Genomic DNA, 27,211 nt, shown 5'->3' with positions numbered 1-27,211 from the left:
TAGTTTATTACAAGATATTGAATATAGTTCCCTGTGCTATATAAGTAGGACCTTGTGGTTAATCTATTTTATATACAGTACCTTGCATTTGCCAATCCCAAACTCTTAATTTATCCCTCCCCCACCCACTTTCCTCTTTGGTAACCACAAGTCTGTTCTGTCTGTGAGTCTGTTTCTGTTCTGTATGTAAGTTCATTTGTGTCATATTTTAGACTCCACATATAAATGATATCATATGGTACTTGTCTTTCTCTGACTTACTTCACTTAGTATGATAATCTCTAGGTCCATCCATGTTGCTGCAAATAGCATTATTTCATTCTTTTTTATGGCTGAGTAATATTCCAGTGTGTATATACGTACCACATCTTCTTTATCCATTCATCTGTCGATGGACATTTAGGTTGCTTCCATGTCTTGGCTATTGTAAATAGTGCTGCTGTGAACATAGGGGTGCATGTGTCTTTTCGAATTAAGAGTTTTCTCCGGATATATGCTGAGGAGTAGGATTGCAAGATCATACGGTATGCAAGATCATACTATTTTTATAGTTTTTAAAGGAACTTCCATATTGTTCTCTATAGTGGCTGCACCAGTTTACATTCCCACCAAGACTGTAGGAGGGTTCCCTTTTCTCCTCACCCTCTATAGCATTTATTATTTGCAAACTTTTATTTTATTTATTTATTTTTCTGTTGGCTGAGCCACATGGTTTGTGGGATCTTAGTTCCCCCACCAGGGATTGAACCTGGGTCCTCGGCAGTGAAAGCGCCAAGTCCTAACCACTGGATGGCCAAGGAATTCCTGTGTAGACTTTTATTTTTTATTTATTTATTTTTAAAATTTATTTATTTGTTTTTATTTTTGGCTGCATTGGGTCTTCGTTGCTGTGCGTGAGCTTTCTCTAGTTGCGGTGAGCGGGGGCTGCTCTTCGTTGCAGTGCACGGGCTTCTCACTGCGGTGGCTTCTCTTGTTGCGGAGCACAGGCTCCAGGCATGTGGGCTTCAGTAGTTGCAGCATGCAGGCTCAGTAGTTGTGGCTCACGGGCTCTAGAGCACAGGCTCAGTAGTTGTGGCGCACGGGCTTAGCTGCTCCACAGCATGTGGGATCTTCCCGGACCAGGGCTTGAACCCATGTCCCCTGCATTGGCAGGCCGATTCTTAACCACTGTGCCACCAGAAAAGCCCCCTGTGTAGACTTTTAAATGATGGCCATTCTGACCAGTGTGAGGTGATACCTCATTGCAGTTTTGATTTGCATTTCTCTAATAATTAGTGATGTTGAGCATCTTTTCATGTGGCTGTTAGCCATCTGTATGTCTTCCTTGGAGAATTGTCTATTTAGATCTTCTGCCCATTTTTTGATTGGACTGTTTGTTTTTTTTGTTATTTAGTTGTATGCACTGTTTGTATATTTTGGAAATTAAGCCCTTGTGGGTGTGACATCCCTTCTGACACCCAGAGAGAGCTCCTGTGGTCTCCACTATCCAGAGGCTTCACCTCACTTGACTGAGGCAAGGAAGTCAGGATGACCGGTGAGCAAAGGAACAACATACGGGCAGGTTCACATTTTAAAGACTCACAGGGGCACAGAGTTGCTGTAGGGATGTGAGCAAAAGGTGGCCTTCATTTTGAAATGTTAGTGAATAGCTAATATTTCTCCAGCCAGTTGGAAGGAAAAAAAATCTTCAAGAAATATAAGTCTTAGGCAATCATGCTGGCTTGGCTCTCCTTTCCTCATCGTATAAATCCATCTAAGCACGACCACAGTGCTTTTCAAGTTTTCTGCCATCTTCTATTTTAAGCACAGAGCACAGAAGGAAGGCTGAGATCCCTAGAAGTACTTTCTTGGAGAGAACAGAACTGGATGAGGTCTGTCCTAACACACAAGCCCCCAGCAGGATCCTTCGTGGGCATGTGGTCATTCTTGTTTTACATTCAAACGTGAAGTGGACAAAGATGAAACATGATTAAACGTGCCTCCGCTCTGACACACGGGCAAGGGCAGCTCATGGCCCTGCACGCGGCGCTCAGGCCTGTGTCGTGAGTGCAAGGCCGCGGTAGGCTGGGTTTGTCCTGTTTCAAGGGGATTCTGTAGGCAGAGCAAGGATGAGGCCCTTCACCACCTGCTCTGTCTGCAAGGCCACACTGCCGCCCCCAAACCTGGGCTCCAGCCACCTTGGGCACGTGACTCCATCCTCCAGGCCTCAGTTTCCCAGTGTGGAAAGTAGAGACAGTGACACCTACCCCAGAGGGCAGTCAGGGGGATGAAGTGGGATTATGACATCAAGTCCCAGCACAGGACAGGGTGTGGTGGCCATGGGACTCTTGGAGGCCTGGGGGTGACCCTGAAGACCACGGGCCCCTGTCAGAGGGCTGGGGTATCATTCAGCTTTGTGCTCGTCTTCCAACCACACCAAAGGCCCACTTGGCTGTCCTTTCAGAATTCTATTAAACAGTTCAGTGGCTGAGCAATGACTCAAAGAAAACGGGACCTCCTTCACACAGCCCTGCAAAAACTAATACATACCCCAGTTCTCTGTGCCTGTGTAGCGTCACGGCTGACAGGGCCTTCACGCATTCTATCCGCCTTCCCTCCCCCTGGCACCAGGATTGGGCTGGCTGAACAGGGGTTATATCTTCATTTTAAGATGAGGAACCATGGCCTAAAGAGGCTCCCTGGCCATGAGCAGGGCAAATGGGGCCACAGGGAGGTCAAGCGGGGCCTCTGGACTCCAGGCCTGGGCTGGGCTTCTGGGGGCCCCATCCAGTTAGCGGAGCGGGGCCAGCAAGCAGGCGGACCTGGTCTGTGAGATGGGAAAAGGGGCCATGGCCTTTCCCTTCCCAAGGAGTTGGTGTGGTTTCAACATTTAACCCAACTGACCTGTAATTAATTAATGAGCGTTGACATACCGAACGCTGTCTCTCAGGACGGGAGGAGCAATGGGTACCGGGCAGCGTGAATAGTGAAACTCAAGGCCACGGAGAATTACAGGGAGGGGAGGCAAGGTTCAGGAATCTGCTCAGGTTAGGTGGTAGACCCCGAATAACAGGGATGCAGATGGCCGGGCTCCGATGCCGGCTGATGAGGGCAGAGGTGGGCGCCGTGTTTTGCCGGCCAACGGGAGGATCCGGTATGGCAGCTGGCCCAGTAGCCAGCACGGGAAAGGTCAGCCTGCTCCCCTCCGGGGTGGGGCACGTTAACCTTTCAACACCAGCAGGGGAGCTCATCAGGCTCCAAAACGCAGTCAGTAGAGCCAGCGGGCAAGCCGGCCAACGCTGGCCCAAGGCTGCCTCTGGGGGACGCCAGAGGCCTGAGTCACAGGAGGCAAGCGGTGAGGGGTCGGAGGCGGAGGGGCAGGCCCCGTGCCCAGAGTTAGCAGCAGGATGGGCAACTCGCTCCAGCTGGCTCAGCATCCCGAGAGCGAACCGGCCTGGGTGGGACTGTCTGGGAGGGAATAAGGGGGATGGAGAGGTGCTGGCCTGAAAGGCTCTTAAAGCAGAGAAAGAAGGCTCCAGGGCTTTGGCTAGTTTTCCCCACTAAAAGGAGATTAAAAACAAAACAAAACAAAAAACAGTTGTGGTGTCACGATTTAAATAAACTTTCATCAAAAGCAGCTAAGTAGTTTGGTTTTAAACAAAACAAAACAAAACAAAAAACACCACTAATCTATTCGTTTTAAAACTACCCACCCCACTACAAATGTTTCTCCAGCTGCCCTCCATTTATTAAAGGCACAGACACCAGGGAAAGAGCTACAGACAGTGGCCTCAGTGTGTTAAGAAGTATACGTGGGTATCAAATATGCACCTTTTGTGAATTTTTTCCTGTAAAATATATGATTGGTTGCTCTTGGGTTTCTTTTACGTTCAGTTCAATTTCCCAGATCTGAGTCAGTGTGAATGCAAAGTTTAAAAAGGGGGGAGGCGGGGGAGACTGCATTATATCTTCATGTGTAATCACTTTAAATACTTGAATAGAACTGACCACTAATAACCAATCATCAACACATTCAGTGCAGGACAGCAAGTGCTTAATTCAATCTAAGTAGTTATTCAAGAAAGTACAGGCATAATTCCACTTCAGCTATATATACAAATATGTTTATATATATATATATAAAAATACGTGTGTGTGTATGTATATATATATTTCTTTTTAAGAAAAGGAAAGATTTACTACTTGCAGCAAGTAAGGAGAACACCAGGGATCTTTTCCAAAGTAGTGTCTCCAGCAATATATATTTTTAAAAAGGAATAGGCAGTATTGAGAAATATTGAAAACTATGCTCATTACACAGTCTTTTATTTCTCTTAATTTTAACTTGGAGATGTCTCATGTATTGGATACATTAAAAATTTGGGGGGGGGGCATCCCTGGTGGTGCAGTGGTTTAGAGTCCGCCTGCCAATGTGGGGGACTTGGGTTCGAGCCCTGATCTGGAAGGATCCCACATGCCGCGGAGCAACTGGGCCCGTGAGCCACAACTACTGAGCCTGCGCGTCTGGAGCCTGTGCTCCACAACAAGAGAGGCCGCAATAGTGAGAGGCCCGCGCACCGTGATGAAGAGTGGCCCCTGCTCGCCGCAACTAGAGAAAGCCCTCTCACACAAACGAAGACCCAACACAGCCAAAAATAAATAAATAAATTAAAAAAAAAATTGGGGGGGATGCATTAAAACTTAAGTGAACAACAAACATCAGACATACACGGTACCATTGTCCTTCGTCTAGAAGTGATGCAACACAGTGTTCAAAAGGGGTAACACACAGAGACAAAGCCTTCCAGCAAAAACAACTTCCAGTTCTGTTATTTAAATATTTTACCACCAGCAGCACTATCAACTTAGTCTGAAGGAACGAGTCCAGAAGAGAGGAACACCGTGTGGATGGCAACAGGTCCAAGCTAGTAACCTAAGGGATGGTCCTAACTGTTAGGTCACTCCATCCATGGGGTGTCTTGTTCCTCTGGTCCCTTTCCTGAGGCTGGTTAAACCAGGCGGTGTGGACGATGAGCTTAGTTCTTCTGCAGCCACAGATCCCTGGCGATAGGAGGGAGGTGGGCTGGGACCTGGGACCCTTGGCTGCAGTGCTTGCACCTGGACAAACATCTCCTCCAGAAAAGAATACAAAGGAACTTTAAGGGACGAAAAATAACTGCACGCATGCACAGTCAGGGCAGTTATGAACAGTAAGATACCAAAAGGCCACAAACCAAGTGCCACTTCTGAGCTGTCGGGAGCAAAAGCAGGGTCCTGCGCATGATCCCTGTACGTGACACCACCAAGGGGGTGGGCAGGCCACCTAAGCCACTCCTCCGGCCCCACCCACAGATCCACCTCTACTTTCACCCCACTTAACAGACCAGCTTGTCCCCTCTCCTCGGGGAGTGAGCAAGGGCACCTGTTACTTGTTTTCGCTCCCTTGTGCTGCAGCATGAGTCCCAGTGAAGCCCTGCCTGAATTTCTTGTCTGTCATCTTATCAACTTCTATTGATTAAAGAGTCCAAGGATCTGAGTCAGTAACAAGAGCAGGGGAGGGACGGTGGGTCTGCCCAGGCCAGGATACCAGAGGCACCTCTGCTAAGAGAGAAGGAAGGAAGGAAGAAATCTCCAGGCTGGAATCCAGCATCTCAATCCTGGGAGAGAGACGCCTGCTTCCCACTCTAGACAAATTTGAGAGAAGGGACCATCCTGAAGACCTGGGGATAGTAGTACGTGCAGAGATGTACTCATTTTTTCTTTTTTATTGTGGCAAATATACATACAAAATTTATGATTTTACCCATTTTTAAGTGAAAAATTCGGTGGCATTAAATATATTCACGTCATTGTGCAGCTGTCACCACTACCATTCCCTAAATTATTTTTCTTTTTTAGTGAATGAAAGATTCTTTACATTCAATAGTGCTTTACACTTTTCAAAAGTCTCACACAGATGATTTCACATAATCCCATAGTAAACCGTTTATTTTCATTCTTTTTGAAAGAGGTTAAACCCCGCTAAGTATGTCCAGCTCACATCACCCCATCTGCTCCTTTAGGTTCCTGGCAACTGTGGGCATTGACTAAAAGGGTTAACACTTCCTTTCACCCAGAGGTCCCTCAGGGCTGCATCCTCCTCGCCCAGACCTCAGGCAGCGGGTCCACAAGAACCTGCAGGCATCCCCACCCCACTAAACCATCTTAACAGGTAATTAGTGGCTTCATGCAACTTGTTATTCATTTACTCAAAAGACTGTTAACAGTTTCTTCCAGGCTGCTCTGTTCTATTGTGTAAAATACATGTTTGGGACCTTTTAAAATGTGTGTTATTTACCTGATAGAATTCAATGTCTTCTCTGGAGCCATTAAGTTTTATGGTGGGAATTAGTACTTAGGTGGACTTTTTTTTTTTTAAATAAATTTATTTATTTTATTTATTTATTTTAGGCTGCGTTGGGTCTTTGTTGTGGTGAGCAGGCTTCTCATTGTGGTTGTTGCAGAGTGCGGGCTCTAGGCGCGTGGGCTTCAGTAGTTGTGTCATGCGGGCTCAGTAGTTGTGGCTCGCAGGCTCAGTAGTTGTGGCTCGCAGGCTCAGTAGTTGTGGCTCGCTGGCTCTAGAGCGCAGGCTCAGTAGTTGTGGTGCACGGGCTTAGTTGCTCCGTGGCATGTGGGATCTTCCGGGACCAGGGATCGAACCCATGTCCCCTGCATTGGGAGGTGGATTCTCAACCACTGTGCCACCAGAGAAGCCCAGTACTTAGGGGAACTTTTTAAAAGCTGAGTTTTAGATTCAGTAGCCTACGTTTGCTTACGACGCTAATGCAGTCAGCTGGGCTAACAGTCACTGAAGGGCGGTCGGGGACACTTAGGTGGCAGCTAAGAAGAAGCAGTAAGGAGAGTGTGTCCACTTTTGTAAATGTCCATGGGTACCGCTGGCCCCGTTAGAGAAGAGAGCTCACACAGAGGCTCAGTTGGCATTCTTCTCTCTTTACAGGGCCCCCAAACAGATCTCTACCGGGGATCCCCCATGTTATCTGAGAGTCACTGTTTGCTTTTGAAATAAGGATGATTTACTTTGAAAATAATAAGATGAATCCAATTCTTCAGGGATCAGCTGGAAAAGGTGTCCGGAAATGACCCAGGATGACTTTTCCAGGTGAGTGAAGTAGGATGCTGATGTAGGAAACACGGGTTGCTGCCTCCTCAGGGGTCGAGGTGAACTTACCCAGGACCCAGAGACCCACAGTTAGGGCTTCGATGGGAGAACAGGCTAGATTAGAACCTATTACAAAGTAGGGATGGAATGAGCAATAGTAAGGGATAGTTCTTGGGCTTTGTTGATATTTATTTTTCTATAATGTCAAGGTAAAAACACGCTCCATACTATTAGTTATTCATGGTTTCATAAATTAAATCTACTCTGTCATATTTTCCTCTTTGTTTTTAAGCTTCCTGGCAGGACTTAAAGAGTACCTCATGGTACCTTAGTGAGTGGATTTTCTTAGTGATGCAATAGAGTAATTACTATCATATGGATAGATTAACAAAGCACTTTTTCTATTTATCGCCTCATTTAATCTGTCCATAAGCCTAACAAGGAGGACATTATCACCATCCTGTTTATGCAATTGTGAGAGTTCAGACTCAGATGGATAAATACTTTGCCCAAAGTAAGTTCCAGCCCAAGCTCAAGGATTCAAAATCCCATGCTTCCTTCATGACGTCTTGTAAAAAAGAGAAGAGATTAGGGAAAGCTGGGCCAGAGGTTTGGTATTTTTTCCCCCTCCTTATCATGGCAGTAGAGATGAGTGGCATAATTTGAATTCTTGGTCTTTCATGTTTGAAAGGCATTGAGTAAGTCATCATTGAGCATTCTTTCTTTTTTTTTTTTTTAGTTGAAGTATAGGTGATTTATAATGTTGTGTTAATTTCTCCTGTACAGCAAAGTGATTCAGTTATACATATACATATACACATGGTTTTTTTTTTAAACATCTTTATTGGAGTATAATTGCTTTACAATGGTGTGTTAGTTTCTGCTCTATAACAAAGTGAATCAGCTATATGTATACATATATCCCCTCCCTCTTGCGTCTCCCTCCCACCCTCCCTATCCCACCCCTCTAGGTGGTCCCAAAGCACCGAGCTGATCTCCCTGTGCTATGCGGCTGCTTCCCACTAGCTATCTATTTTACATTTGGTAGCGTATATATGTCCATGCCACTCTCTCACTTCGTCCCAGCTTACCCTTCCCCCTCCCCGTGTCCTGAAGTCCATTCTCTACGTCTGTGTCTTTATTCCTGTCCTGCCCCTAGGTTCATCATATTCCATATATATTACACATGCTTTTTTTATACTCTTTTCCATTATGGTTTATAATAGGATATTGAATATATTTCCCTGTGCTATACAGTAGGACCTTGTTTATCCGTCCTATATACAATAGCTTACATCTGAGCAGTCATTCTGTATACAGAATTACCTAATATTCATGATGTGGCTCCTGTTCTCCACCCGTTGTTGAGAACACACATAAACACATAAAGTGAGCCGAGGGCAGAAGCAGGCCTATGTCAGCAATTCCATGAGGTACTGATGGAACAGGATTGTAGGACTCAGGGTAGTTGGTTAGTTAAGGTTTCCGTGGAAGGTGAGGCTTGATCCCACGTTTGAGGGAAGTCCGGCTCCCCTGCCTCCTGCATTGGGGGGGGTGTGTGTGTGGAAAGCTGGCTCCCAGACCCGTATCCCTCTGGATGCCCACACCCCAGAGGAACGAAGGGCCTGCTGCCCCCTGTTGACCCCCCAGCCTTGCCTTGCTCAGGGCGCTCGTTCTGTCTGCAGAGAAAGCCGTTCTTCCCCTTTCCACTCTTGGGTCCCCTGATGCTCCCCTCCTTCACACGTTACTTCAAATGCCCCCTCCCCGCGCCCCTTGCTCTGCTCTGAGAGGGCTTCGGTTCTACCTGCATCCCCCCGGGGACAATGATCTCTTTATAACTTGATGGGGTGGGAGGATGTTACTGAAGCTGCTAAGAGCATCAGCTAGAGCCAGACAGGCCACGCGGCAGCTTTACAGCCATAAGACTGTGGGTCACTTACGTGTCTCTGTAAACCCAGATTCACTAGGATTCTAGGGAGGGTATTTGGAAAATGAAATGAAATAAATGTCCATCTCTTTAAGGCCCTAATATTGAATTCCTCCTTCCTGGCTGAGTGGGTTATCGTGAGGATTAATGATAAGTGATGCATGTGAAATGCTTGGTGGTGTACCTACACGCGACTGCTGTACTAACAAGGCCCAGGACCACACAAGCACACGTTGACATTTATAATACACGCAGTAGATCTGCGCATGTTTCCGCTACCAGCCGTAAACTCCTGGAGGGTGGGATGCATGAGGAAAGCATTTTCGTGTCTACCGCAGAGACTGACGTGACGCCCTTACCCATTGTAGGGGGTCCGTGCTATAAATGTGCATCAAACGAAGGAAGGAAAAAAAGAAACATGAATAATTGGTGGAGATAATATGAGAGAGCATCTTAAATCGTGTCCACGGTGGGAAGCACAGCAATGAGGAGTGGGGAGGGGGAGACAAGGAGCAGCCAGGGATCATCTCCGGGCTGGAAACTTCTCTAAGGCATCCTACAGTTCTCTCTGGTTACTGATTTCTAAGAATTTAATTTCACTCTAATTGAATCGCACTGGATGCTTTCAATCTTTTGAAGGGTTTTTTTTTTTTTTTTTCTTTTAAGTCCCTGACCATCAAACTCTGCCTCCTGAGACGGTCTGCTGCAATGGCGGACAGCCATAGTTTCAGAAAACTATTTTCTATTTTAAGCCCAAATTTGCCATTGCTTAACCACAAAACATGGGTTCTGATTCACTCATTCATTTGTTCATTGTTTTCTTTCATTCATCAAATAACTTATTGTGCCTCCTAACTGCCAGGAACTGTGCTAGGTGCTAGGGATAAAAAGACAGCTAGGCAAGAAATGTATGGATTATTATAATTATTAGTAGAAACAAAGTAGTAGTGCAGGCTAAGCTATTTGTTACAATATAAAACGTGGCCTGAGCCACCTGCCTCTGACCCCATCCAAGCCTGTTTCCTTTCTGCGTGATGGGGATGAGAGAATTCTACTCCACACGAGTCAGAGGACCTGGAGTCTAGTCCCAGCTCTGCCACTTGCTACCTTGTGACCTGCGGTGAGTCCATCACCTGTCACAGGCTCAGTTTTCTTATCTGTAAAATGGGTCCTTTCTATCTCATAGGGTTATTGTGGGATCACAAAATGAGATAGCCAATGAGATAGGGCTTTTAAACTCTAAAGCTCTTTAAAAAAGTTTTACCAAAAAGACTTCATCATCAGAAGCCCCTGCACTGGAGAGACTGGAGACCACTGTGGGTCTCGAAGGTGGGGCTGATACATGTCCTCCTGCTACCTTGTCATCTTCCAAGTGGGAAATATGAAACTTTCTTAAAAGTCCCCCAAGCCCCCTTTTTGGACCCTTAGAGACGAGGCCAACCGTTACCAGTGCCTGGCAACTGTGACTTTCTTCTTCAGACTTCAGGGACAGTATGTAAAATGTGACCTGGAAAGACACCCTTCGGTGCTGGTGGCCACTCCCAGCATGTTCCCCTGGCTTGGCAGAAGCTGGGCCACTTAGCGACAGGTCAGGAAGATGAGGCTGAATGCAAAGCCCCCTCCCTGCCATCAGATGCCTACCCTGCCCTCCCCGCGGGTCGTGGGACCATTCATTACCAGCCCCGCTTCCAGACACAGATCACACTCATATGGAGGTGACCACTTCATTTTACATGATTCCTCACTTACTTAATTTCATTATATTCTCCCTAATGGGAAGAGGAGATTTGATGGGTGAGGTTTATTTGAGGAAGGGCAAAACTGTGGTGAGCATGGGCTTCCCTGGTGGCGCAGTGGTTGACAGTCTGCCTGCCAATGCAGGGGACACGGGTTCGAGCCCTGGTCTGGGAACATCCCACATGCCGCGGAGCAACTGGGCCCATGAGCCACAACTACTGAGCCTGCGTGTCTGGAGCCTGTGCTCCGCAACAAGAGAGGCCGCGATAATGAGAGGCCCACGCACCGCGATGAAGAGTGGCCCCCACTTGCCGCAACTGGAGAGGGCCCTTGCACAGAAACGAAGACCCAACACAGCCATAAATAAATAAATAAATAAATAAATAAATAAATAAATAAAATTAAAAAAAAAAACTGAGGTGAGCAGATGCATGCAGCTAACAAGGCCTTTCTCTTTGCAAAGCCGCGGTCGGGGAGGCCACGAGCAGAGGGCTGGCTGCTTCTTACCACCGTCCACCTGCCCCAGCCCAGCGCCCGCTGTGCACACAGGACACGATCAATAAAGCCTCGCGGCACAAATGAATAAATCAATGGCAGTTGTTTGGATTCCAATATAAATGGATCTTGGACCTGAGATATTGCCAGATGGGCAGACAGGTTACAATCTGGTGATGCATCTCCAAGGCTGTAAAAATGTAGCCATTTCTGGAGTCATAGGCTGACATTTCAGAAGATGATTATATGTACAATTTAACCACATGGCCATTTGCACCCTCCCAGTGCCATGGCTTCAACAACTGTTTTCATGTTGGCTTTCTTGCTCGTTCCTTTTTTTTTTTTTTCTTTTAAAGTCAAGCACAATTTTTTTTTCCCCAGCTTCTCATCTTCCTAGCCGAATGTGATTTATTCATATGAAATTATGCTCCATTTTTATAAAACCCAAGTTACTGAAAACGATGCTGGAGGTTTCACAGAAAATATTAATTCCTGATCTCTGGCTATAAAGCATCCCTGCTCGCTCTGCAGCAGTTCCGTCGCTCTGAGACAGATGGAAGCGGTCCAAGGGGATGATTAACTTCTTAGTCCTGGCAATTGCCTAGTGCTCCTCTTGCCCTGGATTTCAAGATTGACCTCCAGCTCTTCTGCAGATGCACAGTCGCTCAGCTTGATAAATCACATGAACCCTTTTTTTGATCACAGTTATCTACTATTTACTACTTGGGAAGGGAAGTTAATGGTTTTCAGAGGCACTTCACATGCTGCACACATATCTTGCCTTCTCCTAACAGCACTTTGCATATTCTCCACATTACTTGTGATGCGGCAGTGTCGATACCAAAGACACACCCTTAGAAACGACCCTCAAAGCCCATTTATCCCAATTCTTCTCTGCCTCTCTCTACCCCATCTAGTACAATAATATGTACAAAGAAGAGACACTTGAGAGGCACATCCTAAGGAGTGAATAAGAAGGAGAATGGGAGAGATTGGTTCAAGATGGCGGAGTAGAAGGACGTGCCCTCACTCCCTCTTGCGAGAGCACCGGAACCACAACTAACTGCTGAACAATCATCAACAGGAAGGCGCTGGAACTCACCAAAAAAGATACCCCACATCCAAAGGCAAAGGAGAAGACGCAATGAGACGGTAGGAGGGGCGCAATCACAATAAAATCAACTCCCATAACCACTGGGTGGGTGACTCACAAACTGGAGAACACTTATACCACAGAAGTCCACCCACTGGAGTGAAGGTTCTGAGCCCCACGTCAGGCTTCCCAACCTGGGGGTCCAGCAATGGGAGAAGGAATTCCTAGAGAATCAGACTTTGAAGGCTAGTGGGATTTGACTGCAGGACTTCAACAGGACTGGGAGAAACAGAGACCCCACTCTTGGAGGGCACACACAAAGTAGTGTGCGCATCAGGACCCAGGGGAAGGAGCAGTGACTCCACAGGACACTGAACCAGACCTACCTGCTAGTGTTGGAGGGTCTCCTGCAGAGGCGGGAGGTGACTGTGTCTCACCATGAGGACAAGGACACGGACAGCAGAAGTTCTGGGAAGTACTCCTTGGCGTGAGCCCTCCCAGTGTCTGCCATTAGCCCCACCAAAGAGCTCGGGTGGGCTCCAGTGTTGGGTTGCCTCAGGCCAACCAACAGGGAGGGAACTCAGCCCCACCCATCAGCAGTCAAGCGGATTAAAGTTTTACTGAGCTCTGCCCACCAGAGCAACAGCCAGCTCTACCCACCACCAGTCCCTCCCATCAGGAAACTTGCACAAGCCTCTTAGACAGCCTCATCCACCAGAGGGCAGACAGCAGAAGCAAGAAGAACTACAATCCTGCAGCCTGTGGAACGAAAACCACATTCATAGAAAGATAGACATGATGAAAAGGCAGAGGGCTATGTACCAGATGAAGGAACAAGATAAAACCCCAGAAAAACAACTAAATGAAGTGGAGATAGGCAACCTTCCAGAAAAAGAATTCAGAATAATGATAGTGAAGATGATCCAGGACCTCGGAAAAAGAATGGAGGCAAAGATCGAGAAGATGCAAGAAATGTTTAACAAAGACCTAGAAGAATTAAAGAACAAACAAACAGAGATGACCAATACAATAACTGAAATGAAAAATACACTGGAAGGAATCAACAGCAGAATAACTGAGGCAGAAAAACGGATAAGTGACCTGGAAGACAGAATGGTGGAATTCACTGCTGCGGAGCAGAATAAAGAAAAAAGCATGATAAGAAATGAAGACAGCCTAAGAGTCCTCTGGGACAACATTAAACGCAACAACGTTCGCATTATAGGGGTCCCAGAAGGAGAAGAGAGAGAGAAAGGACCAGAGAAAATATTTGAAGAGATTATAGTCAAAAACTCCCATAACATGGGAAAGGAAATAGCCACCCAAGTCCAGGAAGCACAGAGAGTCCCATACAGGATAAACCCAAGGAGAAACACGCTGAGACACATAGTAATCAAATTGGCAAAAATTAAAGACAAAGAAAAATTACTGAAAGCAGCAAGGGAAAATGACAAATAACATACAAGGGAACTCCCATAAGGTTAACAGCTGATTTCTCAGCAGAAACTCTACAAGCCAGAAGGGAGTGGCATGACATATTTAAAGTGATGAAAGGGGAAGAACCTACAACCAAGATTACTCTACCCGCTAAGGATCTCATTCAGATTCGACGGAGAAATCAAAAGCTTTACAGACAAGCAAAAGCTAAGAGAATTCAGCACCACCAAACCAGCTCTACAACAAATGCTAAAGGAACTTCTCTAAGTGGGAAACACAAGAGAAGAAAAGGACCTACAAAAACAAACCCAAAACAATTAAGAAAATGGTCATAGGAACATACATATCGATAATTACCTTAAATATGAATGCATTAACTGCTCCAACCAAAAGACACAGGCTCGCTGAATGGATACAAAAACAGGACTCATATATATGTTGTCTACAGGAGACCCACTTCAGACCTAGGGACACATACAGACTGGAAGTGAGGGGATGGAAAAAGATATTCCATGCAAATGGAAATCAAAAGAAAGCTGGAGTAGCAATACTCATATCAGATAAAATAGACTTTAAAATAAAGAATGTTCCAAGAGACAAGGAAGGACACTACATAATGATCAAGGGATCAATCCAAGAAGAAGATCTAACAGTGTTAAATATATATGCACCCAACATAGGAGCACCTCAATACATAAGGCAACTGCTAACAGCTATAAAAGAGGAAATCGACAGTAACACAATAATAGTGGGGGACTTTAACACCTCACTTACACCAATGGACAGATCATCCAAACAGAAAATTAATAAGGCAACACAAGCTTTAAATGTCACAATAGACCAGACAGATTTAATTGACATTTATAGGACATTCCACCCAAAAACAGCAGATTACACTTTCTTCTCAAGTGCACATGAAACATTCTCCAGGATAGACCACATCTTGGGTCACAAATCAAGCGTCAGTACATTTAAGAAAATTGAAATCATATCAAGCATCTTTTCTGACCACTACGCTATGAGATAAGAAATCAATTACAGGGAAAAAAACGTAAAAAACACAAACACATGGAGGCTAAACAATACATTACTAAATAACCAAGAGAGCACTGAAGAAATCAAAGAGGAAATCAAAAAATACCTAGAGACAAATGACAATGAAAACATGACGATCCAAAACCTATGGGGTGCAGCAAAAGCAGGTCAAAGAGGGTAGTTTATAACAATACAAGCCTACCTCAAGAAACAACAAACATCTCAAATAAACAATCTAACCTTACACCTACAGGAACTAGAGAAAGAAGAACAAACAAAACCCAAAGTTAGCAGAAGGATAGAAATCATAAAGATCAGAGCAGAAATCAATGAAATAGAAATAAAGAAAACAATAGCAAAGATCAATAAAACTAAAGGCTGGTTCTTTGAGAAGATAAACAATATTGATAAACCTTTAGCTAGACTCATCAAGAAAAAGAGAGAGAGGACTCAAATCAATAAAATTAGAAATGAAAAAGGAGAAGTTACAACAGACACTGCAGAAACACAAAGCATCCTAAGAGACTACTACAAGCAACTCTATGCCAATAAAATGGACAACCTGGAGGAAATGGACAAATTCTTAGAAAGGTATAACCTTCCAAGACTGAACCAGGAAAAAATAGAAAATATGAACAAACCAATCACAAGTAATGAAATTGAAACTGTGATTAAAAATCTTCCAACAGGGCTTCCCTGGTGGTGCAGTGGTTGAAAGTCTGCCTGCCAATGCAGGGGACATGGGTTCGAGCCCCGGTCTGGGAGGATCCCACATGCCTCGGAGCAACTGGGCCCATGAGCCACAATTGCTGAGCCTGCGCCTCTGGAGCCTGTGCTCCGTAACAAGAGAGGCCGCGATAGTGAGAGGCCCACGCACCGCGATGAAGAGTGGCCCCCGCTTGTCGCAACTAGAGGGAGCCCTCGCACAGAAACGAAGACCCAACACAGCCATAAATAAATAAGTAAAAAAAAAAAAAAAAAAAAAAAAAAAAAATCTTCCAACAAACAAAAGCCCAGGACCAGATGGCTTCAGAGGTAAATTCTATCAAACATTTAGAGAAGAGCTAACACCCATCCTTCTCAAACTCTTCCAAAAAACTGCAGAGGAAGGAACACTCCCAAACTCATTCTATGAGGCCACCATCACCCTGATACCAAAACCAGACAAAGATACTACAAAAAAAGCAAATTACAGACCAATATGACTGATGAATATAGATGCAAAAATCCTCAACAAAATACTAGCAAACAGAAGCCAACAACACATTAAAAGGATCATACACCATGATCAAGTGGGATTTATCCCAGGGATGCAAGGATTCTTTAATATACACAAATCAATCAATGTGATAAACCATATTAACAAATTGAAGAATAAGAACCATATGATCATCTCAATAGGTGCAGAAAAAGCTTTTGACAAAATTCAACACCCATTTATGATAAAAACTCTCCAGAAAGTGGGCATAGAGGGAACCTATCTCAACATAATAAAGGCCACATATGACAAACCCACAGCAAACATCATTCTCAATGGTGAAGAACTGAAAGCATTTCCTCTTAGATTAGGAACAGACAAGGATGTCCACTCTCACCACTACTATTCAACATAGTTTTGGAAGTCCTAGACATGACAATCAGAGAAGAAAAAAGAAATAAAAGGAATACAAATTGGAAAAGAAGAAGTAAAACTGTAAAACTGTCACTGTTTGCAGATGACATGATAGTATACATAGAGAATCCTAAAGATGCTACCAGAAAACTACTAGAGCTAATCAGTGAATTTGGTAACGTAGCAGGATGCAAAATTAATGCACAGAAATCTCTTGCATTCCTATACACTAATTATGAAAAATCTGAAACAGAAATTAAGGAAACACTCCCATTTACCGTTGCAACAAAAAGAATAAAATACCTAGGAATAAACCTACCTAGGGAGACAAAAGACCTGTATGCAGAAAACTACAAGACATTGATGAAAGAAATTAAAGATGATACAAACAGATGGAGAGATATACCATGTTCTTGGATTGGAAGAATAAATATTGTAAAAATGACTATACAACCCAAAGCAATCTACATATTCAATGCAATCCCTATCAAATTACCAATGGTAGTTTTTACAGAACTAGAACAAAAAATCTTAAAATTTGTATGGAGACACAGAAGACCCCGAATAGCCAAAGCAGTCTTGAGGGAAAAAAACGGAGATGGAGGAATCAGACTCCCTGACTTCAGACTATACTACAAAGCTACAGGAATCAAGACAATATGGTACTGGCACAAAAACAGAAATATAGATCAATGGAACAGGATAGAAAGCCCAGAGATAAACCCACGTACCCATGGTCAACTAATGTATGACAAAGGAGGCAAGGATATACAATGGAGAAAAGACAGCCTCTGCAATAAGTGGTGCTGGGAAAACTGGACAGCTACACGTAAAAGAATGAAATTAGAACACTCCTTAACACCATACACAAAAATAAACTCAAAATGGATTCGAGACCTAAATGTAAGACTGGAAACTATAAAACTCTTAGAGGAAAACATAGGAAGAACACTCTTTGACATAAATCACAGCAAGATCTTTTTTGATCCACCTCCTAGAGTAATGGAAATAGAACCAAAAATAAACAAATGGGATCTAATGAAACTTAAAACCTTTTGCAAAGGAAAGGAAACTACAAACAAGACAAAAAGACAACCCTCAGAATGGGAGAAAGTATTTGCAAACAAATCAATGGACAAAGGATTAATCTCCAAAATATATAAACAGCTCATGCAGCTCAATATTAAAAAAACAAACAACCCAATCAAAAAATGGGCAGAAGACCTAAATAGACACTTCTCCAAAGAAGACATACAGATGGCCAAAAAGCACATGGAAAGCTGCTCAACATCACTAATTATTAGAGAAATGCAAATCAAAACTACAATGAGAAAAAAAAAAAAACTGCAATGAGGTATCACCTCACACCAGTTAGAATGGGCATCACCAGAAAATCTACAAACAACAAATGCTGGAGAGGGTGTGGAGAAAACGGAACCCTCTTGCACTGCTGGTGGGAATGTAAATTGATATAGTCACTATGGAGAACAGTATGGAGGTTTCTTAAAAAAGTAAAAATAGAATTACCATATGACCCAGAAATCCCACTACTGGGCATACACCCAGAGAAAACCATAATTCAAAAAGACACATGCACCCCAATGTTCATTGCAGCACTATTTACAATAGCCACGTCAGGGAAGCAACCTAAATGCCCATCGACAGACGAATGGATAAAGATGTGGTACATATACACAATGGAATATTACTCAGCCATAAAAAGGGATGAAATTGGGTCATTTGTAGAGACGTGGATGAATCTAGAGACTGTCATACAGAGTGAAGTTAAGTCAGAAAGAGAAAAACAAATAACGTATATTAACACATATATGTGGAACCTAGAAAAATGGTACAGATGAACTGGTTTGCAGGGCAGAAATTGAGACACAGATGTGGAGAACAAATGTATGGACACCAAGGGGGAAAGTGGCGGGGGTGGGGGCGTGATGGTGGGATGAATTGGGAGATTGGGATTGACATGTAAACACTAATATGTATAAAATGGATAACTAATAAGAACCTGCTGTATAAAAAAATAAAATAAAATTCCAAAAAAAAATTACACTGGCAATTTAGAATAAAGTAATTTGACAATTGATAAGACATCCCCCCCCAAAAAAAAGGAATGAAGTACTAATACATGCTACAACACAGATAAACCTTGAAAACATGCTCAGTGAAAGAAGCCAAACACAAGAGTGTATTTCGTAAGATTCCATTTACATGAAATACCCCAAAGAGGCAAATTCACAGAGAGAAAGTGGTTTGGCATTTGCCAGGGGAGAGGGCAATGGGGAGTGAAATGAAACAGGACCCTATGGTCCTTCCCCCACCCCCATATCCTCCTGTCTTTTGTCTGCGTAAAAACTTCAGCCAAAGAATAAGTTTAATCAGAGCCGTGAGAAAATGTAGAAGCAAAGAAAAGCAGTCAAACAGGACAAAACGATAACAGTTTAGTCAGTAAGCAAAGTCAAGGACATTTATTTCCCTCTCAAGGGCTCTGGATAATATTCTGAGCCATATCCTGTGAGCTGTCTTACACATACTGAAACCCTCACCAGGTGGAAGAAGTTAACTACATGATGACCAAGCTGTAGCCATGACATAAGCTGCCACAATTCCGAGAATTGGCCTCAAGGAAATGGGAACAAACCGGCCCGGGAACTGAAGGTTAACTGTACCTAAAACAATCAAGATGGTGCTGGTCAGACCACCAATGACCAATTTCTCGATGACGGTCAGAGCTGCCTGTGCTGTTTCTGCGTGTAGCACCCTCCCTCCGCCTATGAAAGCTCTTGCCCGCTGGTTGTCAGGGGGGGTGAGTCGGCCTTTGGACACGCGTCTGCACCTCCCTCCAGTTGCCGGCATCCAAAATAAAGCAAATTTTACTTTCCACCAAAAAAAAAAAAGGAGTATGCCCTTCTGCAAAGGGAGGTTTTCTTGTAATTGATTGGTTTACCTTGCTGAGAATTTTGCCACCTCTTCCTGCCCTGGTGTCCTGCTTTTTCATTACTTGGGGCACTGGCAGGCCTCTGGTAGGCCAGCTGCCTCTCAATGGCATAAAACAGATGGATGAAAAATTCTACAGGCAGCAGTAGCAAAGAATAAAACCCAAGCCACCATCCTACCTTCACACATCCTTCCCATTGCTGCAGGTGGCACGGGTGAGTTGGGCCAAAGCCCACATTTGCCTCGCTGTTGAGATACTGTTTGGATTTGTGGAGCGTTTGGGCTATTTTGGCTGAACCATCAACTAAGCCCATCACTCAGACAAAGTCAAAGAAGCAAAAGGTTTTCTATGGGAGTGACCACAGATGCTTTTTCTATTTTAGTAATGGCAGTATCAGAGTTTTAATTGATCAAGGTTGTGTATTGACTACTGAGGACTCACTGAACTTGAAAGCATTACAATCTCAACTGTCAGATGCTGGATTTCTGCTGGAACACCCCTGGAAACCAGGAAGCTGGAGCAATGAAAAGACAGACAAGACTGACCTTCAGAAGATGTCTGGATATCCTCTACCCTCTGACACCCCACGGGGATGAGATTTCTATCTGCCCTCATAGAGGGAAACGACACCCCTTTTCCCTATATCTAGTCCCATTAGGCCAGGTCCCCAAGCCTCGAAGGTAGGCTTTCTTACGGGGAAGCAGAGGACAACTGGCTTCCTACAGTGTAAACTCACATCCCCCCTACCATCCCAGTCAAGTGAATCCCATTTCATCATCAAGCTGTTAGAGTTAGAGGGAAATGCTCAGTTACATCTGAAGACAGGGAAATTTGTTAGAAGAGCAGTGACAATGGGAACCTCTGTTTTTCTGTTTCTAGGGAATGAACTTTTTTTCCCTCACAGTATCTGCATTAAGTGGTTATATAAGAACAAGGGCTAAGATACTAACTTACTAGTCAATTAATTATTGGGCTTCAGGAGGGGTTTTTGAGAGAAGATCAGAAAATGTCAAAGGTAATAGCGTTGCTCATCATGAAAATCTATGCACATTTTCTACCCAGGACAAAGTCATGTATCTTTTGGGGAGAAGCCTTAGAATATACCAGTCCTAGTTTCTGATGACTTGTCTTTGTACCTACAATCATGTCTTCAAGGGGAGTCCATGTTTTTAAAAATGGTTCTTGATTCATTCTACCAAAGGCTATAAAGATATTTTGTGTCTAGATATGTAGCACTGAAATGTAATTTATATTACATTTACACACACATTGTGTATATTACACACACACGTTGAAATGTAATTTATATACCATAAAGCTCACCCATTTAAAGCATGCAATTCAATTGTTTTTAGTATATTTACTGGGTTGTGAAGTCTTCACCATAATCTAATTTTACACCATTTTTATCACCCCAAAAAGAAACCTCGTCGCCATTGGCAGAGGCATAATATTGTCAACTGAGGGCTTTCTCTTGCTTCTCAATGCATTTTGTTGAAGGAATCACAGAAGAAGAAAAGTCAAAGGGAAAGAAGAAATATGTAGAGGAAAAGAATTAATGTGTCAGATTTTAAGTGTGTTTTGATCCAGAGTCTCTCTTCTTTCTACCAACAGACTCAGAAGCAGTACAGTTATCAGCTTTTGCGAAAATCCCAGAAGCAACCCCAGAAGATCACGTGGCAGCCACTCTTAGAGCCCACAGGCTTGTGTGGTTGTCATGGGGAAGGCTTTTCAATTGGAATCAAAACACTTGGGCTCAGCCTGCCACCATCGAGAAAACGCTTTTCACCCATGAGCACAGATAATTCGCCTAAGTGACAGGTTTTACCTTGGAGAAGCATTGAACTGAGCTGGTTTACACAGTCAATTATTGCTCATTCCACAGAAAAGAACTGGGAAGGAAGGGAGGGGGGTGGTGGTAGCTAGACAATGCCGAGAGGCCTGCCAGCCCGCTGAGGTGAACAGCTCCTTCGGCTGTTTCCAGCCCTGTGAGAACCTCACTTGTGGAGAGAAAACAAAGCTTCATCTTTACCTCCTGATGGTTCTTTAAAACACACACACACACACACTTTTTGGCAAATGAGAAATCAAAAACCAACTCAAACCAAGAGATGGTCTGGTCTATTCTAGAAAGTAACTTTATATATCCCCATTCAAATATTTTCGAACAGTCTTATAGGCAAAGGAAGACGTGAAATACAGCTGGAATACGTTTACTGATTAGCTTTACATATCTCATTCAATAACACAAGTTAGAAAAAACAAGCCAGAGCAAGGAGTAAAAAGTCAGGCATGCAGCACCATGAACTGGGTTCCGCGCATAAAGTAAATTTCGAGAGAGAATCTCATCAGAAGACAGATAGCTCTCAGGGAAATGATGTGGGAAAAAAGTCTGAAGAAAACATCCCAGAATAAATGAAGTACTTATTGTTGAAAAATGAGCTTAGATCTCAACCAGTTCCAAAGTTCAGAATTTACTGCACCATTCAGGACTTTCCCTCCAAGTTTCTTGTCTCCTGTTTCATTGTACAACAAGGGATTCTTCATACTTTCTATGAAATACAACACGGCGATTTTTGCAGTAATAAACTCCACACATGCATGACAAATTGAAGCATGCAAAATGTTTAACATCCCAGTTCACAGATACTTTAGGGACAAAATCCGATTATGAATTATATGCCACAGTAAATAGGGCTCAATGTTTCATAAAGCAATTTATAGTTCATAAAAATGACAAAATGTACCTGTCAGACAGAGCGTGGAGAGCTGTTCTCTGGGTTGCCTGCTGGAAGAAAGGGCAGAGATGTTTATTTAATATTCTGACTTTAAAATTACGTGCTCGATCAATACTTAAAAAGAAACCCTGTGTCACCCACACTTCTGCCAGGTGGCCAAATATGAAACTACTAGTAACACAGTAGAGAATCCTCTCGTGTTAGCAAACGAACATTTCTGAAGAGTTACGGGAAGCCCCCATGGGTCACACCTGCCACCAGGGGGCGAGCTTGAGGAGACTGGACATACTCCACAGGTGAGGTTGGACACGTCTCAGGAGACGTGGTACTGATCGGACCTATGTCATTTTTACTTCCGGAATTCACTTTTACCATTGCTTTATTCTACTTTCCTGTAAGGAAAAGATCTGTTTTGGTTCCTTTGCAGCTTCTTTTCTTATGAAGGTATAATTTTGGACCTGGTTTTCAGATTTATTGATAAAAGCATCACAATTGGATATTGGAACACTGACTGGCTATGTGATGATATTAGGAGATCGTTGGTATGTTTTAGACACAGTAACATAACTGTGGCAATGTTTTTATAGAGTCTTTTAGAGATTCATATTGAAATATTTATGAATACAATTACACGATGCTGGGATTTAAAATAATACAATTGGAGGGAAGAGAGGGTAGGTAGGCATATAAATGAAATGAGATGGACTTGGGTTGATAACTGTTGAAGCTAGGTGACAAGAACACTGGGGGAATAGTACAGTATTCTGGGAATTTTTGTGTGTTTGAAATTTTCCATAATATAAAAATGAAAAGAAAAAAGGAAATAAGAAAGCCTCCCTCAGATTCTCCCAGTTTTGCACTCACTTTCCTTTCGTCTGTCTGTCCTATTTTTTTGTCTGTTTGCCTTATGCCGCCAAGGACTCTGAATCTACGGAAGGCAGAAAAAGACTTCTCTGACTGAGAAGTCATAATTGGGAGGGGATCAAAGCATGGCCTCGAAGACCAGGGCTTCCTCACGGTGCATGCAGGAAATAAGGAGTGTCCACAGTCCATCTTCACCTTGGACACGACGTATGTCAAATTTACTGTTTACCAGGGACACCAATGTTTCCCACGCTATTCCTCATCACAAGTGGGTGGCGGACAAAATAGAATCTTCAGATTAGAAAAAAATGACACATCAGAACCATTATCTCTATTACAGAAAAGAAATACACCCTTGGTGATAGTTTCATATCCTTGGATCAGGCAGTCAGACCAACACTTACTGAATTCCTACTACATGAAGATGATTGCTCTGGGGTCTCAGGAGGAAAAAAGCAAAAGCAGAAGTGGTCATTGTCCTGGACAAGCTGAGCCCCCAGGTAGGGAGTCAGAATAGAGGTCCAGGGATGACTGGTAGACATTTACGAAGTAACATGCAAATAAAAAGATGAAGGTAGGATAGAGCTATGAAGGGGCAGACATGAGTGGTGACTAATGGCTGGTGGATCTACAGCTCCTCAAACAGGGTGTGGAGCTGTTAGCAGGTGCTCTGGAAGTATCTGCAGAGTAAACATCAACGAATGAATCACTTAGGGGATCCTTCCCACTGAAATGTGGTCAGGCGAGAAGAGGCACCGGTGGTCCTGCACTAGACGGTGGAGAAAGGGCCTGTCCAAGCCCCTGGCAGTGGTTCTCACCTGGGCTACCCTCCCCCCAACCCCAGGAGCGTCTGGAATTGAGTCGGGGTGTTTCTGCATGTCACACTCATGAGGGGATCACTACTGGCAGTTAGTGCCTGGCCCCAGGGATGCTAACACTTTCCAAACGTCCGGAAGGTCCCCTTGTACAATCAGGAACTGTCCCCTTCAAATGACAAGGGTGTCTCTGTGGAGATGCTGCAGCAAAGTAGCAATGAAAGGCAGATCTGAAAGAAAGAACCCAGGGAACATGAGCTCCTGGGCCTGGCACCAGGAATGGAAAATAAATTAGTAAGAGAAACTTAGATAATTCCACAAGAGACGCAACCACAGTGAGTTAGGAAAAAGCATAAAATCTGTTGAACAGGGAATTGAGAGTCTTACATTCTGGGACAGGTTCTGCCTTTCATTTATATTATGGACCTGGAGTCTGGTCCTCGACCCAGGCCTCAGTTTCCAAACTACCCTTTCCTTCCCCAAATGGAGGCTGAGGGAGCCAGTCAAGGTCCAGGCTACTGTGGACAATCCAAGGGACAGGGGTCCCCTCCCTCCTCCCTGGATTCCAGGGAATGACAGCCCAAGTGACCTGGCATTCTAGTGTCACATTATTCGTTCAAGATAGAAAAGAAGAATAACTACAGTGCTTTCTCTTTGCGGGGACACCTGAGGGAGTTGAATGTGGCAGGGGGAAGAGGTGAGAAGCCGAGGAGGGCCTGGACAGCACTCCCTGCCCTCTCCTCTCTCTCCTTTGTCTGCGCTCTCCCGAGGGCCACCCCAGGAGCACGTTCACAAAAAGCACCCAGCAGGTGACAGGCAGCTGTCGTTGTTCCCAGGTTCATCTCCTAAAGCGTTCTCCCTCCCTCAGCAAGATGGCTTTCCATTTTCCGCAGTTATCCTTGAAAAGAACTTCACTCTCTAGTAAATATACAATGTGTTTGGCTAAATATACAAAAAGTATTTGGAACTCCCCAAAGGGAAGATGGCACATATTATCAGCACAGTCTCTTATCATCTCAGCAGGAGGCACTGGAGACAGACTCCTGGAATGACAAAAATCAGGAGATGTGACTAAAAGGTCAACAGGAATCTCTCACATGGCATCTGAATTTTCGCCCAGCCCTGGATGTCAATTTTTTTTTAAAGTCTATTGATTCTCTTCTCTCCTGCCTGCAAATACTTCCCGCTGACTTTTCTGATAAGGAGACACAGCGCTTGTTGATGTGCAGTCTATAAGAAGATGATTTAAGAAGCAAAAGCAAAGCAAAACAAATCCAAAACAAGAAACTGAGATGCCCGACCGTCACTAGAATGCCTGCGAATTGATGCATCCCAGGTGGTGGTACCTGCTGAGAATAACTCCATAGGACTGACGTTGGTGAGTCCTCTAATGTAAGCTGAGTTGGAAGCTGGGAACAGGGGCTGCTTTCCTTTAGCAGATGGACATGATGCTGGGACCAAAAGGTCCTTCCGGGCTTAGACATCATGCATCTAGCCAGTCACCAAGCAATGTCTTTCTGTGACCCTCACTCTTCAATCTGCCAACACGACTGCCTGCACTACTATTTTTAATGCCTGCTTTTGATTGTTCTATTTAATTTGTTGTTATTCTACATCATTCAAAACTTTACAGAGGAGGACTTATCCATCAAAAAGGAGACGAGAATATATTAAGTGTTTTAAATAACTCCTTGAGGAAAAAAAAAAAAACTTACGGCATTAAAACTGTATGTTATATACCAAAGCAAAGACCACCAACTTTTTCTTACTGGCTCCTCTCTTAAAATAAACTTTGGCTGTTGCACACTATTTTATTTTACTGCTGGAAAGTAATAAAATAAATAAACACTGGAATTAAATAGCAGAGAAAAAAATTACTTAGGTGACTCATGATTGAAACCTGAAAAACTACTCATAGAAAACTAGATGAATTGCCCAATTTCCTTCTTTCAAGACTTGTACGTTACAGCAACCATATTTCTCTTTCTAAATCATCTCCTCACGTAACTTTCTTTTTATTCAGTTCTCAGCAAAATAGATTGAGAGCCTTAAGACAATGCGTCACTGATCTTTCCTGAGTTCATTACTCATTCATGAATGACTCTGAAGGGTAAGTCTGTGAGACAAAACAAGTTTTCTGCCAGAAATAATTATTTTCCAGGTTCTCTTTGAGAGATGACATCTTTTCTCTGTCTTTATTACAGCAAGCTGGGTGCTTGGGAACCTAATCAGTAGACTTGCAGGTTTCAACATACGCTAAATGAATTACCAGTCACAATCTGTTATTGAGGGGAAATCAAAGAGGAAATTAAGTGCCCTTACTGTAACTGGGTCGAGCGTAGAACAAGTTCATGGATATTGGAGGGGGAGAAAGCAAAGGGAAGAGGCTAGAATTCAGAGGGGTCTTAGCATAATCCAGTTTCTTTCTTACTTGATAGAAACAGAAACACCACGTTGACAGCTCCATAAAGCCATCTGCTGTACCTGTCAAGTGCAGGGGCTGGGCTCTGCTTGGGTGACAGTCAAAACGGACAAAGTGGGCTTCCCTCGTGGCGCAGTGGTTGAGAGTCTGCCTGCCAATGCAGGGGACACGGGTTCGAGCCCTGGTCTGGGAGGATCCCACATGCCGCGGAGCAACTAGGCCCGTGAGCCACAACTACTGAGCCTGCGCGTCTGGAGCCTGTGCTCCGCAACAAGAGAGGCCGCGATAGTGAGAGGCCCGCGCACCGCGATGAAGAGTGGCCCCTGCTCGCCGCAACTAGAGAAAGCCCTCGCACAGAAACGAAGACCCAACACAGCCATAAATAAATAAATAAATTCTTAAAAAAAAAAACAACAAGGGCTTCCCTGGTGGCGCAGTGGTTGAGAATCTGCCTGCCAATGCAGGGGACACGGGTTCGAGCCCTGGTCTGGGAGGATCCCACATGCCGCGGAGCGACTAGGCCCGTGAGCCACAACTACTGAGCCTGCGCGGCTGGAGCCTGTGCTCCGCAACAAGAGAGGCCACGATAGTGAGAGGCCCACACACCTCGACGAAGAGTGGCCCCCGCTTGCCGCAACTAGAGAAAGCCCTCGCACAGAAACGAAGACCCAACACAGCCATAAATAAATAAATAAATAAAAATTAAAAAAAAAAAAAAACTTATTAAAAAAAAAAAACAAACAAACAACAAAAAACGGACAAAGCTTTTGCCACATTGTACCTGGAGTTTACACGTGAGCCAGACATGAAAAGTTAAACACACACAAGCATTCTAGATCCTGGATCTAGACAAGGGCTATGACCAAAGAGGACAAGTGCTGTGAACCAGAATGTGAAGGGACCTCATTTGGAATGAGTGCTCAAGGAAGGTTCTCTAAGGAAGGGATA

At 44.0% G+C, this 27,211-nt stretch overlaps 1 protein-coding gene across 4 annotated transcripts in view; it reads right to left on the bottom strand.

Annotated features, from left to right (window-relative positions):
• AFF3 (ALF transcription elongation factor 3) overlaps positions 1-27,211 on the bottom strand; it is a 561,375-nt gene that overhangs the window by 75,574 nt on the left and 458,590 nt on the right. For all 4 annotated transcript variants that reach the window (XM_082356113.1, XM_082356114.1, XM_082356115.1 and 1 more), the window contains one exon: positions 22,172-22,212. In XM_082356113.1, coding sequence (XP_082212239.1) covers positions 22,172-22,212 — 41 coding nt within the window. The remainder of the gene's footprint in view (positions 1-22,171; positions 22,213-27,211) is intronic.

Source organism: Balaenoptera borealis, assembly GCF_965194805.1.
Source record: "Balaenoptera borealis genome assembly, chromosome: 15".
NCBI classification, from domain to species: Eukaryota; Metazoa; Chordata; class Mammalia; order Artiodactyla; family Balaenopteridae; genus Balaenoptera; species Balaenoptera borealis.
Note: the sequence above shows the minus strand (reverse complement) of the source record. Positions and strands in the feature narration are given on the sequence as shown.